Consider the following 16,825-nt stretch of genomic DNA (forward strand, 5'->3'; position numbering starts at 1 on the left):
GTTGACTAAATTAATAAGGGTAACTGCGTAAAGGGAGTCATGAACAAGACATGGATGAGGAAGGTCATATGAAGGTATTATGCATCAACCAATTTGGTCCATAATAGAACCCAGATCGCTAATAGGATTAGGCGTCTGAAGGGATATTGGCAATTCATACAAAGACTACGCAATGACATGGGCTTAGGCCATAGAAGTAATGGCACTATTGATGCCACTAATGAATGGTGGGAAGACAACACTGAGATAATTGCCAAACTGCTTGTTTGTTGTTTTGCATCTAGTAAGTTGTATACTTACTCACAATGATAAGTTCTGTAGGGCCACCCAGACTGGAAGAAATGCAAGTGGGGGTGGCCAAATTACATCGATGAATTGGACCAAATGTTCCATGGTGTAGCTGTTGATGGCTCCACCTCATTTGTTGCTAGAGAAAGTATGACTATAGATGAGGAAGACGAGGAGGACCCACCCGAGGACCCTGATGTACAGACCCCATTTAGCATCACTAGCCACAAGAGAGCAAGCAACACAAGCAGCACTTGCTCTAGTCCACGCAAGCAGCCTAAGAGCCCAGCAGTTAGGAGCATGAACAAGTTCATGAGCGAGAATGCCAGGATTCAAGCTGAGAGGAATGTGATGATCCACAAACATTTGGAAAACAAGCAGCAGATGGCCTAGTAGAAGGAGATTATCGACATGAAAAGATTAGGTATGTGCAGCAGTTGGCTAGAGAGTGTGGTGTAGAGGAGACAAACCGACAGTTGTGGTATGATGTGGATAAGATCACTAGAGATGAGGACAATATAGAGTTCTTCATTGGCACATCTACACCTGCAGGAAGGCTAGCCTTCATTGAGCATTATGCCGAGGTCAACAACTAGATCCTCTTATCTTAACTATGTCTGCCTTTTTCACAATTCATGTCATGTGAACTTTGTCTGTCATTGTAGTAAGGGTGTCATTTGAACTATGTCTGTTGTATTTGCACTATGTCATTTGAACTATGTTTGGCATTTGCACTATGTTAGTTGTGTCTAAACTATGTCAGTTGTACTGTGTGATGCATTTCAATTATAATTGTGATGTGAGCATGTTCACTTTTTACTGGCATATGTAACTGAGTTTGTGATGTATTTATGTGTCAGGATGGTAATTCAGCAAGGGATGGGGACAATTCTGACGAGTCAAGTGATGAGAAAATATTCAGACTTGCTCTTGGGGATGATGACAACGATTTTATGAACGGTATGCTTCTGTATGCTATTCACCATGACAAATACTACAATAGGACTAAGAGAAGGAAACCAATGCTAACTGAACTAGAATGGGTAGAGAGAAAGCCATGAGATAGAAATAGCTGCTATAACATGTTTATAATGAGTCCAACTATGTTCCATCGACTTCATGATCTCCTGTAGAGTCGTATGGCCTGAAATCTAGTACTAAGAGTACCTCAATTGAGGCTTTAGGAATGTTTCTCTGGATGCTTGGAGCACCACAGTCAGTTAGGCAAACTGAGGATATATTTGAGAGATCACTAGGCACAATTCACAATAACTTTGAGAAAGTTTTGCAAAGTATGGTTAAGCTAGTTGCAGACATCATTAAGCCAATCGACCTAGAATTCAAAATAATTCATCCTAAATTGAGAAACCCTAGGTTCCATCCCTTTTTCAACAATTGTATAGGAGCAATAGATGGCACTCACATATCATGTGTGGTGCCAAGTGATAAACTGGTTCAGCACATGTGCCGTAAGGGCATGACAACACAAAATGTGTTGGCTATTTGTGACTTCGACATGAGGTTCACATTTGTTCTTGCTGAATGGCCTGGTTCTGTACACGACATGAGAGTGTTTACTGATGCTATGACCAAGTACAACCACGTCTTTCCACATCCACCCACAGGTAAACACCTTGCTGCTGTTGCATTTGAAGCTTCTACTTAAACTGGGTGAAATTTACAACTGTTCCATTGTGTAGAAAAAATTTACCTGGTGGACATCGGCTACCCAAACTGTCCAGGTTACCTTACGCCCTACAAGGGAACCAAGTACCATCTTCCGGAGTATCGAAACGGCCCGGAGTCACAAGATAAAAAAAGAGATCTTTAACTACACGCATTCATCTCTTAGAAAATATCATCGAGAGGTCGTTTGGAGTTTTGAAGATAAAGTGAAGGATTTTGTTGCAAATGCCAAGTTATGCACCTCATAAGCAAAAGCCAAATTATTGTTGCATGCATGGCACTCTATAACTTCATTAGAACGAGTGGAATAGTGGATAGGGACTTTGATCGTTGTGATCGTGATGAGAACTATGTTTCACCTGAAGCATCGACCTCTCAACCACGTACTCGTCAAACGCTGGCAAGGGACAAATATATAATGATGAATGCTTTCCGTGACTCGATTGCCCTTTGTTTGTTAAATCAATCATGACAATTAGAATGGTGTACTTCAAATGTAACGTGTGTGAGTGATTTGTATAGTTGGGGACAATTGAGTTGTGTACTTGAACTATTCAATAATTGTACAATAAAGTGTAATATTTGATTGTTTGTAAACACTGCCGGGCATGCAAAAGTGCTAGCAGCAGCAATGGCGAGCAGCAGTGCTAGTAGCAGCAGGAAGGGCGAGCAGCAGCAACAAGCCCAGCATACAGCATGCGTGACTTTGCATGAGTGACAATTAATGAACCAAATCATGCATTAAATGGAGGTAAATCAGTCTTTGTTTGATATAGTGCTAATAAGGCTGTTCGGTTGGCTGATTCGTATCGTTGCTGGTTCGTGAAGAAGTACTGCTAGCTGGTTTGTGTGAGAGAAAAATACTGTTCCGACTGAAAATTTACGATCGTTTACGACAAGCCACAGCCAAACGAACATATTATTTTGCCATGTATCAAATACCAAGATGTAAAATTTGAATGGCAAAAGATTTAACCTCGTGGTTCTCTTAACATGTCATACAGCTACGTAGAAAATAACCACCTGGCAAAACCTACCCAAAACTTGCCCAAATGCGGAATGCACGACGCAAAGACTGCAGGAACAAGTCCAGGTCGCACCAAAACCCCCGAAACGACTGACCTGACCCGTCCGGCCGCAGCGGCAGCGCAGCGTCTCCTCCTCGGCCTTCGCAGGCAGGCGCACACGCCCGAAAGGCCCCGAGGGTTTAAAGCCCAGCTCTTCTTCACATCTCCGCCGCGAAGCCAAGCGGTCCCCGACGCGATCTGGCCGCGGGAAGATGGCAACTACGCCAGCGCCCCTCCGCCGCATCGCCGCGCTCCTCCTTGTCGTCCTCGCCGGCGTCCTCGCCTCCACCGCGCGCGCCGATCTCGTCATCTCCAAGGCAGATCGGAGGGTCAGTACAGTCCTCGCTGCCCAGATCTCGGAGCCCAGCGCCCACCTCTCCCGCCTCAGCGCTCTCGGATCTAACGTGTCCGTTTTCCCCCTCTCTCCTCGCAGGTTGATCTGACCTCGCATATCGTTCGCGTCCTCGCTTCCCTCAAGGTTTGCTGCTTGGTTCTGTCTCTCTCGTGTTTTTATGAATCGTTCCTGCCTGTCCAACTCCGCATCTCTTAGTAGTCTGAAATGTCACTGTTGCCTCGTCAGCTTGATTAGAACTCTGCCATAGTGCCATGTGTCGATGAAGCTAGCAGTTTCATACAGTGAATTCTTCTATACTAAATTCATCGCTAAAGGTCTATTCAGCGGTGTCAAATTGCTGCTCCCAAAATTTAAATATGCCTAATTATCTGTCCCGTGAAATTTTGTCAGCATTGTTTGAACCAATTTCTAGTGGATGATGCTTGTTGAACTCAGTTTTTGCGTCTAACATCCATATATTACATAATTATGAAGCGGGTTGGCCCATCTCACTAGATCAGCACTGCTCACTATCAGTCTGAAATCCAGTTGCAATGTCTGACTGCTGATCTATTCACCACTGCCCAAATTACTACTGTCAAAATTTCGATATATCTCTGCCCCACGAATCAGCCATATGCTTTCTAAACCAGTTTCTAGTGATGTTTGTTGAGTTCTGTTTTATGTATAGGTATTTATATTTCCATATTTTAATCATGTTTATGCTTTTTAGTGTATGTGTCAGCTCTGAAATCCTTAACATTCTTTGAAACTTTTTTGTTTTTGATATAGAATAACATCTCTCTTCAAAGTGCTCATGTCTAGGACTCTAGGTGGAATATAGCCTTGCTTTGTTGCTCTAAATGTTACATGGTTCCCCCTTTGTTTAGGTTGAAAATGTTGGACCGGACCCTGTCTCTCAAGTTTTACTGGCTTTTCCCAATATCCAAGCCAAGAACTTGGCAGCTATTAGAGCATTCGGCAGTGAAGGAAAAGTGAAGGGTCAAGGTACTGTTCTGCCAATCGAAGTTGTTCAACCTTCTGGAGCTCCCCCGGAGCTGATGTTCTTTTCAGCATTGTTGCCCAAACCTTTGGAAAAGGGAAAGACTCTGTACTTGGATGTCCTGACTGTGTTCACGCACTCTCTTCAACCATTCCCAGAAGAAATCACTCAAGCCGAAGCACAGCTTGTTGTCTATCAGGATAGTGCTCACTATCTGTCACCTTACCCTGTTAAGGCACAGACACTTGCTATCAGATTGCCTGGCGGGAGGGTTGAATCATACACAAGGCATCCAAACGCAAAACTTGTGGATTCAGAACTGAAATATGGACCATTTCACGATCTTCCCCCGTTTTCCTACTTACCTGTGATTGTGCATTTTGAGAACAACAATCCTTTTGCAGTCGCAAAGGAAGTTATAAGGGAGATTGAAATATCTCACTGGGGGAATGTACAGATTACAGAACACTACAACATTGCCCATGGTGGTGCCAGACTCAAGGGTGAATTTTCCAGGTTATTCTCCTTTCTGAGTTTTGATTGCAATTTTTAAGTAGCTAAATAAATTTGTAACTCGAGAGATAAGTTATGTTCAGAAGTAACTAATTATTTGCCTCCTTTGCAGGATCGATTATCAATCTAGACCTTATGTAAGGGGTGTTTCATCTTTTAGGCATCTTATTGCAAAACTGCCCCCAAGGGCACACTCTATTTATTACAGAGATGAGATCGGTAATATTTCAACATCACATTTGTGGAGTGATTCTATGAAGGTAATCTTGTTAGCTGTCTCAGTCATCAAGGTTTCAACACCAGTTTCAAAGATCAAGCTTTCTTATTTCAGACCCAACTGGAAATTGAACCAAGGTTTCCATTGTTTGGTGGGTGGCAAACAACCTTCACTGTTGGTTATGGTTTACCACTTAAAGACTTTGTTTTCTATTCTGCTGGAAAGAGATTTCTCAATATCACATTTGGTTCTCCATTGGAGGAAATTCTCATTGAAAAGCTTATTGTAAAGGTACGTGTGAATGTGCATCGAACAAATAAATTATATTTCATTAGTTTAAGCCTATAAGTTACCGGATCGCGGGTTCGAAGCAGCCTCTCCGCAGATTTTGCGGGGAGAAGGCTTGCCTCGGTTTTTCCCTTCCCCAGACCCCACTCATGTGGGAGCCTCCGGCACTAGGTCTGCTCTTTTAGTTTAAGCCTATAAGTTAAGAGAATTAGTTGATACCGCGACTAGGAGGCGTGTAAATATATTATGCATTCAAGAGACTAAATGGAAGGGTCAGAAGGCGAAGGAGGTGGACAATACAGGTTTCAAGCTTTGGTACACAGGGACAGTCGCGAATAGAAATTGAGTAGGAGTTTTGATTGATAAGAGCCTCAAGAATGGTGTGGTGGGAGTAAGAAGGCAAGGAGATAGGATTATCTTAGTCAAGCTTGTCGTTGGTGATATGGTCTTGAACGTAATTAGTGCGTATGCCCTCCAAGTAGGCCTCGACGAGAGTGCTAAGAGACAGTTCTGGAAAGACTAAAATGACCTTATTAGAGCTGTACCTAGTAGTGAGAAGCTTTTTATAGGAGATCTTAATGGGCATGTAGGTACTACAAGCGTAGGTTTCGAGGCAGTTCATGGAGGTTTTGGGTATGGTAGTAGGAATCAGGAGGGGGAGGAAGTTTTGGACTTCGCGGTAGCTTTTGACCTGATGATAGCCAACGCTTTCTTTAGAAAGAGATAATCTCATCTAGTGACCTTCAGGCGGACAACACTCTAGCCAGATTGACTTTGTCCTCACAGGAAGAAAGGACAAACGAGCATGCTTGGGTTGCAAGGTGATATCAGGGGAGTGTGTTGTTTCTCAACATAAGCTTTTGGTGGTAGTCTTTCGTTTTCAGGTGCGTGCCCGTAGGGATAAACAAGCTAAGATTGAAAGAACAAAGTGGTGGAAACTAAAAGGGGAGACGTTAGAGGTATTCAGGAAAAAGGTTATCAAATGGGGCTCTTGGAAGGAAGAAGAGGGCATAAACAACATGTGGGAGAAGATGGCAACCAACATTCAGAAGGTGTGTGGAGTAACCAAAGGATGTGGAGGCGAGGCTAAAGATACTTGGTGGTGGAACGAGGAAGTCTAAAGGGCTATTAAGGAGAAGAAAGAATGTTATAGACGCTTGTACCATGACAGGAGTGTGGACAACATAGAGAAGTACAAGGTGGCAAAGAAAACTGCAAAGCGAGCTGTGTGGCAAAGGGTAGAGCGTATGAGGATCTTTACCAACATTTGAGTACAAAGGAAGGAAAGAAGGACATTTATAGGATGACTAGGGTTCGTGAGAGAAAGACAAGAGACTTCAACCAAGTTAAGTGCATTAAGGATGAAAGGGAGCATCTCTTGGTGAAGTAGGATGAGATCCGACATCGATGGCAAGAGTATTTTGACAAATTGTTCAATGGTGAGAATACGGACACAACCTTTCAGTTGGATGACTCTTTTCATGACACCAATAGGCGCTTTGTGCGGAGAATCCAAGAATCTGAGGTCAGAGAGGCGTTGAAAAGGATGAAAGGAGGTAAGACGATGGGACTGGATGGTATCCCAATCGAGGTGTGGAGATGCCTCAGGGACATAGCTATAGTATGGCTAACCAAGCTGTTCAACTATATTTTTCGATCGAACAAGATGCCTGACGAGTGGAGAAGTATATTGGTACCGATCTACAAGAATAAAGGAGATTCAAAGTTGTACTAATTACCGGAGAATTAAGTTGATGAGCCATACTATGAAGCTATGGGAGAGAGTTATCGAGCATCGCTTGAGAGCAATAACGTGGGTCTTTATGAACCAATTTGGTTTCATGCCCGGAAGGTCAATCATGGAAGCCATTTTCTTAATAAGACAAGTTATGGAGCGGTATAGGGAGAAGAAGGACCTACATATGGTTTTTATTGACTTGGAGAAGGCTTATGATAAAATACCAAGGAATGTTATGTGGTGGGCTTTGGACAAACATAAAGTCCCAACAAAGTACGTCGGGCTTATTAAGGGCATGTACAATAATGCTGTGACTAGTGTTCGAACAAGTGATGGAGACACGGATGACTTTCCGATTAGAATATGACTACATCAAGGGTTAGCTTTGAGCCCTTATCTGTTTGCCTTAGTGATGGATGAGGTCACAAGGGACATACAAGGGGACATCCCTTGGTGTATGCTTTTCGCGGACGATGTAGTGCTAGTTGATGAAAGCCGGACATGAGTGAATCAGAAACTGGAGTTATGGCGGGAGACTTTGGAGTCCAAAGGTTTTAGACTCAATAGAACTAAAACTGAGTATATGAGATGTGACTTCGGCACTACTACCCGGGAAGAGGAAGATATTAGTTTGGAAGGTCAAATAGTGCCTAGGAAGGATATCTTTCGATATTTATGATCAATGCTACAGAGAGACGGGGATATTGATGAAGATGTCAGCCATAGAATCAAAGCAGGGTGGATGAAGTGGCGCCAAGCATCTGGTGTCCTATGTGACAAAAGGGTATCACAGAAGCTAAAAGGCAAGTTTAATAGGACGGCGATTAGACCTGCTATGTTGTATGGTGCAGAATGTTGGCTTACGAAAAGACGACATGTTAACAGATAAGTGTCGCGGGAATTGGATTTGCGGCCATACAAGAAGGGATTGAGTTTGGAACGATGATATATGTGATAGATTAGGGGTAGCACCAATTGAAGAAAAACTTGTCCAACACCGGTTGAGATGGTTTGGACATGTCCAACGGAGACCTCCAGAGGCACCGGTGCATAGTGGAATCCTAAGCCAGGATAGTAACGTGAAGAGAGGCAGAGGAAGACTGAAGTTGACTTGGGTAGAGGCAATAAAAGGAGACTTGAAAGTATGAAATATACCCAAAGACTTAGCCTTAGATAGGAGTGCTTGGAAAACAGCTATTCACGTGCTTGAACCTTGATTGCTTCTGCTGGGTTTCAACTCGAGCCTACCCCAACTTGTTTTGGACTTAAAGACTTTGTTGTTGTTGTTGTAGTTTAAGCCTACATGACACAATTTGCAGATTATGTGGCCATTATGTGTTTGGTATTCATTATAAACTGCCTTCTTTATTTCTGTTGTGATCATAGGAATGTGGATAGCAAGAATAATGACAGGGTATTATGTACTATTATTTTTCATATTCCATGCCTTTGCATTAGTTGTCTTTGCTCCTTGTATAAGTATCTTTGTTGAACAGGTTGTTCTACCTGAAGGGTCAAAGGATATCGAAGTTTCAGCTCCCTTTCCAACACAGCAGCGGCAAGAGGTTATTTCTCACTATGGTGTAGTGAGCTAAATAGTTATCCTATTCATTGTTTCTAAAAGCAGTGATTTTTGGTGCAGGTTAAGTATTCACATCTTGACATTGTTGGAAGGCCAGTTGTTGTCTTGGAGAAACCTGATGTTATTCCAGAGCATAATTTATATTTCCAGGTTTGTCACTAAATTCATTTTCGGGTAATTTGCTTGGATAACGGTTCTATGAAAAAGGGTAATTTGTGCTTCAACTGTTGGTCGGACCAAATAATCATTTGATGAAGTATTGGTTCCCAACACACATAACAGCACTAAAAGCTGCAGTATGAAATGCTTACTTGAGCTACTTCTAGTGAGTTAAATTGTTTGTTTATAGATACATATGAACTGGAGCAAACTTATTTGATGAATCATTTGCAATATGCAGGTTTACTACAAATTCAACAACATATCCTTGCTCAGAGAGCCGTTGATGCTGATTACTGGTTTCTTCCTCCTGTTTGTGGCCTGTATTGTTTACATGCGTACTGATATGTCAATATCCAAGAGCTCTCCTTCCTACTTGGCCAAGCTGCAATGGGATGAGGTACGCGATTACTTGAATACACACACACACACACACATCATGAGTCAATGGGCTTGCTGAAAACTGTTTTAGAAGCCTGCAAATATTTCCCCTTTTGTTATCTTTTACTATTATATTTTTCCTATATGACGTGTCGCATTAATTGTGGGGCCCTGGGCATACTGATGATTAGTTTCAGCACCTAATTACACAGGGTTTTAAATAGATATTTATTGGCAGGAGTAGATCTGCGGATGTAATATATAACATGAACTGGCGAATCATTTATCCTTTGTTGCTTTATATGTCAATTCGAAGCAGCCTCTCCGCAGATTTTGCGGGGGTAAGGCTTGCATCGGTTTTTCCCTTCCCCAGATCCCACTCATGTGGGAGCCTCCGGCACTGGGTCTGCCCCCCTGCTTTATATGTCAATTGGGACTGAAATTACTTATAGAAGGATATTCTAACTAGGAAAACCTTGGATGTCCTCAAATAATAATTCTGTCTATTCTACTTGCACTAACGCGTGCAGAGTTTGGTTAAAAACTAACAAGAGAATTTGCATAAGTGAGGGCTTAAGTTAACCATTGCAACTCATTGTAAATATGAATTAATTTTAGACTAAGCATGCCTTGCTAAGGAAGCCATGTTTGGCCTGAGTTTTGAAAAACAAATCTTGAATTGCTGCAGTACAAGCTTGTTGTTTTGATATTATGGCAACTACCTGTTATTTTCTATAGTGCTAATATTTTGCTGGCCATTTTACTCTTTATGGTGTAGGTGCAAGCCACTGTTCAGAAAATCCAGGGCATCTTTGAGCAATGCTTAGCAGTTCATGATAAACTGGAGGCCTCGTTGCGTGATTTGTCTAGGACAGGAGACATTCAGTCTTGCAAGGCAGCTCGTAAAGCTGCTGACGCACAGTTTAAGGAGCTATCGAAAGATCTGAAGCTGCTGTTGACGACTCTACAGTCATCTCCCCAGTCTTATCAGATATGGCCAAAGGTTTGTTGTTGTTGTTGTTGTTGTTGTATATCATCATCATCATCATCCAAACACTATCTCCTGTCAGGCATACGAAGAAAGCAAGTTGAGAAACTTGTTCTGAACTTCCTTTCTGCATTTACATTAATTGCAAATCTTCCATTTTGGTTACTGTGCTTTGGGGTGATGCAGGTAGAGGACTTGATTGCAAAGGAGAGAGAGATGCAGGAGAAGCTCATGACAAGGCATTCCACCGTTGTCGATTGCTTTGAGAAGAAGCTGCGTGGGCAAGATGTAGAGAACAGGATTGCTTCGCAGCAGCAGAAAATTGCTGCCCTGAGGCAGGAGGTTGAATCTCTTTTAGAGTATATTAGTGAGATTTGAGCGAATGAGTGCTGCTGTGGCGTGATACATCTTTAGCGATTAGGGTCTTTGCTGGGTTATGGTTTACCCCAATATTGAAATCTACTACACAGAGATTGTGTCGGTAACCATCTTAGTTTCCCAGTTGAGGGCTGGAAGTTGCAATGACCATGTAACATGATAATCACTGTAATCCTTCTGAGCTGACTAAATTTTGCATTTGATAACAATATCACAGGAAACCTTCATCTTTTGGACTGAATGTGTGAATCCTTAGTTGGAAAAGTTTTAGCTGAGAATTGCTTTAGATACCCTGTTCAGTGGTGCATTTGCACCTGTAACTGTCGCTAAGATAGTGAGTAATACTTGTTTGTGGAGCTCAGCTAGGTTTGATGCTAAAGAGGTGCTTGCTTCACATTTTTTAGACTGGACAGGGTTTGCCTTTTGGCAGGATTACACTGCTTGCACTCACGAAGCTTTGGGACCACATGTAAAGAGCAACAATAAGCGGTTTGTTGGTTCTCTTTTCGTGACCTACAACGAAACCCTGTGATGTGGGATCTTGATTTGGTGAAGAGAATAATAGTTTTTGCTTTCCTTCACTTTTTTTGAGACCTACCCTTTGCTTTACCAAGTGCATGGTACTAGGTTCAAATTTTAATCCTCCACTTGGATTATAGGAAAAAACAAAGGAAAAATGTACCGGTCACAATTCTATGATTGAGTTTCTGTAGTGTGTTTTGGTTTATGACCCTGTTTGCTTCTCTTATAATATGTTTTTTTCAGTTTGTTTTTTCAACCGAAATAATGTTTTCTTCTCACAACATATCAGCTAGAACAATGTTTCGGCTTGTTTTTTCAGTAAAGCGAACGGGCCTATATAAGAATCGAATCGTGGTGTCCTTTGTATCTATCTTTGGTTCGTAGGAATCACTTGTAGGAAAAAGCTAGAAAACTTCTCTTGTGTTTGATTTGATCCATTCCAACCTGGGGCGAATCCAAAGGGGACTGCTGGGGCTACGGCCTCTCCTAGTGAGCCTGATTTCTTCATTAGACCACGGTTACTTAGTTTTAAATCACTATTAATTTTTAGTACTAGCCCTAAATCATCATTATTTAGCCCTTTTTGTTTCCATACTGCATCCGCCACTGATTCCAACCTCATTTTTGTTTCTGCTTCTATGTTTTTCCTACTGCTCATACAAAAGCATATTCCTGCAAAATTCATATGTTTTTTATTTCTTCGGTTTGCATATGCGTTCATGTCCAATTCATGCGTCCCCCCCACCCCCAATCCTATCTCCCATGGGACATGATCCTATGTATTTACTGCTACACCAGCATCTGTACCTTGCGTAGCATAATCATTCGTCCCATGAAAAGCTTTCAGGAAAGTTCGCAAAGGATTAGCCAAGTAGTAGTGCCTGTCCATCAGTGATCAAGTCTAGAAGACGATCACTGTTAGCCGAGAAAAAAGCAGTGCAGGTTACGGGATGCTCCGAACTTCTTTACGTACGCCCACGGCCCACATGATTAGGGTGCGTTTAGCTGGTGAGGTGAACACTTTTACGTGTCATATCAGATATGTTGAAAGGATGTTGGGAAAGGTTTTTGAATACTAATAAAAAAATAAATTATAGAACCCATCAGAAAACTACGACATGAATCTAATGATACTAATTAATCGGTCATTAGCACATGTGGGTACTGTAGCACTTAAGGCTTTTCATGGACTAATTAGGCTTAAAAGATTTGTCTCGCGATTTTACCGAGAACTATGTAATTAGTTTTTTTCGTCTACGTTTAGTACTCCATGCATGTGTCCAAACATACTCTTTTACTGTAGGAGACAAAATTTTTTAAAAACTAAACAGGGCCTTAGTACACGACAATGCTAGCCGCTTAGCCCCGACGAAGACCCCTCCCTATCGACTTGGCTCCTCTCTGACTTTTTCCTTTTCTTTTGAATACACAAAAAATTTACGTATCATTATATTAAGTAGGAGAATTTAGACAAATATACAATATACTTATATTAAGCGTCACATGAGGTCAACCTAACACAGTCATAGCTGGACCGTCCTAACAAGAGACCTTCAGATTCGATATTACATTAAAAGAAGCAACCAATACCTACACAACGGTGCGACATAGGACGTGGCCTTACGTCTTCACGGTTGCCTAGGCCGAACAGCCTGGAAGAGCTCGTCAAGCGCTTCGGCCTCAGACACAGTCAGATCATTGCTGAAGAGCTTCTCATAGGCCTCTAGCTCCGACGTAAATGATATTGTACTGTATGATCAGCATATTATCTCGTTCGAAAACAGGTATTTGAGAGGGGTTGAGCCGCCGACCGCTTGCTCCGCCACGTTATCTCTGGGGCTCTCGCTCTCTCAGTCGGGGGAAAAAGAAACAGCTCCGTCCGGCAGACAAGTGACGTGCAAGCCAACGACCGCCTTTGCTTCTCCTCGAAACGTTTCTCCTGTGTCTTGGCTCGGATCCAAATTCAACAGTGTTTCCGAGGCCATTTCCTCCCCTTGCGGTCTTCCTCCCAATGCAACCGAGTTTACCTGCTTCCTGCCACGCCTGTTCTGATCCTAGAGTACTGCGTACGACGATGCGATGATGGGAAGCATCGTGTTCCGTTGATTGATTGATTGATTGATGGGCACAACAGCGGCCGCCAGGGCCACCACAACCACGGCACTACGGTACGGCTCATATGGATTTTTTAACATTTTTTAACTAACACTTTTAGCCGTACCTATTTATATGGCGCGATGAAATTATGTTGGCGCGCTATGCATGGGTGTGCGGTATAAAATGATGCGAAATCATCATTGCCGCGCCTAGGCAGCCCCGATCACGTCAGTGTTCAGCGGTTCTGGTCGCTGCCACGTCATCGCTCCTACCGCACCCCCATACATGGCGCGTCAACGTGATTTCACCGTACCATACGAGTAGGCGTGGCCAAAAGTGTTATTTTTAAGAAAAAAATAAACAGTGTTATATTTAAAAATAGTTTCAAAAAATGTTAAAAGTATAAAAAAAATCCTTACGGGCACGGGAAAGACGCCAAGTACGAGACCTACGGACCGAGCAGACGCCGCACGCGAGGCGAACGAACGAACGCGTCATGATTGCAAAACTCCCGGTCCGTGTATCCATCAGCCAATAGGCCACCACCCGCTTGTCGAGCGTCAAGTGGAAAAAAGTCAGTAAGGACGCTATTTTTAAAGCAATCATGGTTACTTCATCGTGGATTCAAGATACTCCTCCGTCCCGTAACGAGTACATTTTTAGAGTTTAAAATTTATCTAAAATAAGTACACTTTTAGATATAAGGCAAATTAACTTTACTTGTCTTTTTCAAAGGTGCAATGATCACATCTTTATAGGAATATATATGTAATTTTTCACTAACCTGAATTTCTTCACCTCACTTTAGAAATGTACTTATTTTGAGACGGAGGAAGTACGTGTTTGCGTGTATGAGAGAGTTATAGTTTTTTTAATTATTTCTTCTAAATTTAAGCAATAATTACATGATTAGATACATATGCATAGATACACATAACGAATCCAAAGTGGATGCTCATAGTTGCTCTTGCTCCTTTAAGGACCATCCCCGATAAATCTTTTCCAGCGCTAACGACCTAGTAACATTTACTAGATTGAGGAAAGAAATCATTTTTATCCATAGACTGTGGTACACGGGAATAAGTGAAAAAAAAACTCTAATAATTTCTCTTTGCCATCCACTTATATTACTATTATTTCTCAACCATCCAATTCCTTCCCTATGGTAGTTTTTTCTCCCTGCCACTCGATCCACTGCAATTTTATCTAAAGATATGCTAGAGCATCGTCAATCACTACACGTGGGGTGGAGGGGCGCTGCCGTCGAGAACCGAACCGAAGGGAGATTTGGCCACCAAGAAAGAGAGGAGAGAGAGAGAGACTGGGATGAAAGACTTTGCAAGGTCTTAAGAGGGAGGAAGACTAGTTGAAATGAAATGAAGGAAACAATTGATCCACTGATACGTGGGTCTGACATATCAAAGGAAAAGATGATGTATGTTTTTTTTCCAATCTGTTAGAGCAACCATCTCCTAAATCATAGATTATTGTTCTATTCGTTTGGGCTTGTTTGACTTATAAACCATGACTGAAAGTACTGTTGACTGGTTTAGTGTAAGAGAAAAATACTATTCGTTGGTTGATGTTTATAAGTTAAATACGATCAAACGAATAGGTTGTACGTTGTTTTAACTCGTAAATTTGAAAGGCAATGGGTTGTACAGACTCCCCACACGTGACTTTATCCATGCGCACCATGGACCCCCTGACACCTCTTCCATAAGAAGTTAAGAACCATTCCTACCGAGGTCCTCTTGGAATCGAGAAAAATAAAGCATCGTTCGGTTGTTTAGCAACCATGTCTTGAAACAATTCCTATCATAAATACCTGGCTAATTTATATAATCTTTGGTGGGCTAGAATAATTCCTGGGTAAATTCCTAGCTAACCAAACTAAGCTCTAAAGGAATTTTGGAAGTTAAGAACCATTCCACCTTCTTTGGAATGGAGAAAAAAAATGAACAAATATTTTAGGAGATTAAATTTCTATAAGAATTTTTTCTATAAGAGTCCTTGGAACAAAGGATTGAATTTTACATATTTCTTTGAAATTTCTATGAAATGAGTTGTCCTATACAAATTTTGTAGGAAAACAAGCATGAGGTCTGACCTCTTGTTTTGTTTTGCTCTGTATCGATATAAACTTTCCTATAGAACCCCAACTATATGGGCATTTTATAATCTTGTGTTTTCCTATTTCTATATTTTGATAATCGTACGTTTCAAAGATAGCGTGATTCCCGCGCCCCCCCCCCCCCCCCCCCCCCCCCCCCCCCAACGCACCGGCACGAGGCAGCTGGAGGCAAATCCCACACGAGCGACACGGCGTTCTCCCCGATGCGCGCGCTCGCAGTCGCAGCTGGGCGGCGGCTGCCGCGCGGGGTCCCCAGCCCCCATGCGTGGCGTGGGCGCGGTCATGGGCCACAGCCTTGGCCCCCGTTGCCGTGGCGGAGCAAGGGCAGGTTGCGCGGTGGGGGACGCCGGACGCGTGACGCCTGCCCGCTTTGCCTTGGCGCCATGTCACGAGGAGACCAGCACTCGAGCAGGTCAAGTCCCAACTGCCAACGGCCCATCTCCGAGCCAAGAAGCCGTCCAGATCAGGGAAAAAGTCTACACCACCCCAATCTTTCATACTTGGTCTACTTCACTCCCTCAAATGTAAAACTGTCTATTTTATCCCCTGAACTTTCTAAAACCATCTATTTTACCCATGTGCGGTTTTCTGACAGCGGTTTTGCTACAGTAACAACGGTTTGCTGCAGTTACGGTGGTTTGCTACAGTATCCGGTGGTTTTGAATTTCTTTTTTATTTATTTATTTTCGGTGCATCTTTGAAAAATCACAGTAAATCATAGAAAAATTATAAAATGATAAATCTAATTTTATTGGACTCTACATGAGTAGATCTACACAGTGAATATATAATATGGTATGCTTTAGTACAAATTTTTTTTATAGCTTTAGATTAATTGGAAAATCCAATTTTGTCTGTAATTAATTAGAATTTATCTATAACTAAGTTATACATAGTCCAATGAGTACGAAATTTTTACTATAGTTCAAGCATACAATAATTAGCGTGCCATAAAAATTTTACCACAATTGGACCATAGAAGCTACAGCTATAAATTATTCCAATTAATTAAAGACAAATTTAGATTTTCCAATTAATCTAAGCTACAGTAAAAAAAATTTATACTAAAGCATACCGTATTATATATTCACTATGTAGATCTGCTCATGTGGAGTCCAACAAAATTAGATTTTTTATTTTATGATTTTCTATGATTTACTGTGATTTTTCAAAGATTTACCGAAAATAAATAAAAAAATGCAAACCATCGGATACGGTAGCAAACCACTGTTACTGTAGCAAAGCCGCTGTTAATGTAGCAAAACCGCCCGGGGGTAAAATAGATGGTTTTGAAAAATTTAGAGGTAAAATAGACGGGTTAATAGTCAGAAGGTAAAGTAGATAAGTATAAAAGGTGGGGTGACGTAGACTTTTTCCTCCAGATCAGTCACAGAGGCTTCTCTCTTCTCCCATTTAACCACCACCACCACCACTTCCACTGCGCCTGCGC

The 16,825-nt window shown here is 42.0% G+C and overlaps 1 protein-coding gene across 1 annotated transcript; it reads left to right on the plus strand.

Annotated features, from left to right (window-relative positions):
* The first annotated feature begins 3,087 nt into the window (after nucleotides 1-3,087).
* On the plus strand, nucleotides 3,088-10,854 carry LOC136535740 (dolichyl-diphosphooligosaccharide--protein glycosyltransferase subunit 1A-like). Its single transcript, XM_066528116.1, has 10 exons — nucleotides 3,088-3,370; nucleotides 3,475-3,519; nucleotides 4,266-4,894; nucleotides 5,004-5,151; nucleotides 5,223-5,399; nucleotides 8,631-8,699; nucleotides 8,777-8,866; nucleotides 9,117-9,275; nucleotides 10,035-10,259; nucleotides 10,431-10,854. The coding sequence occupies exons 1-10, from the start codon at nucleotides 3,254-3,256 to the stop codon at nucleotides 10,620-10,622; spliced, it is 1,851 nt and encodes a 616-aa protein (XP_066384213.1). The 5' UTR covers nucleotides 3,088-3,253; the 3' UTR covers nucleotides 10,623-10,854.
* The last annotated feature ends 5,971 nt before the right edge of the window (nucleotides 10,855-16,825 follow it).

Source organism: Miscanthus floridulus, chromosome 2 (genome assembly GCF_019320115.1).
Source record: "Miscanthus floridulus cultivar M001 chromosome 2, ASM1932011v1, whole genome shotgun sequence".
Classification (NCBI taxonomy): Eukaryota; Viridiplantae; Streptophyta; class Magnoliopsida; order Poales; family Poaceae; genus Miscanthus; species Miscanthus floridulus.

Coding starts and splice junctions, on each gene's coding strand:
- LOC136535740 (XM_066528116.1), top strand. CDS start 3,254: ATGGCAACTACGCCAGCGCCCCTCCGCCGCATCGCCGCGCTCCTCCTT. Junction 3,371..3,474: donor TCTCCAAGGCAGATCGGAGG/GTCAGTACAGTC, acceptor CTCTCCTCGCAG/GTTGATCTGACCTCGCATAT. Junction 3,520..4,265: donor GCGTCCTCGCTTCCCTCAAG/GTTTGCTGCTTG, acceptor CCCTTTGTTTAG/GTTGAAAATGTTGGACCGGA.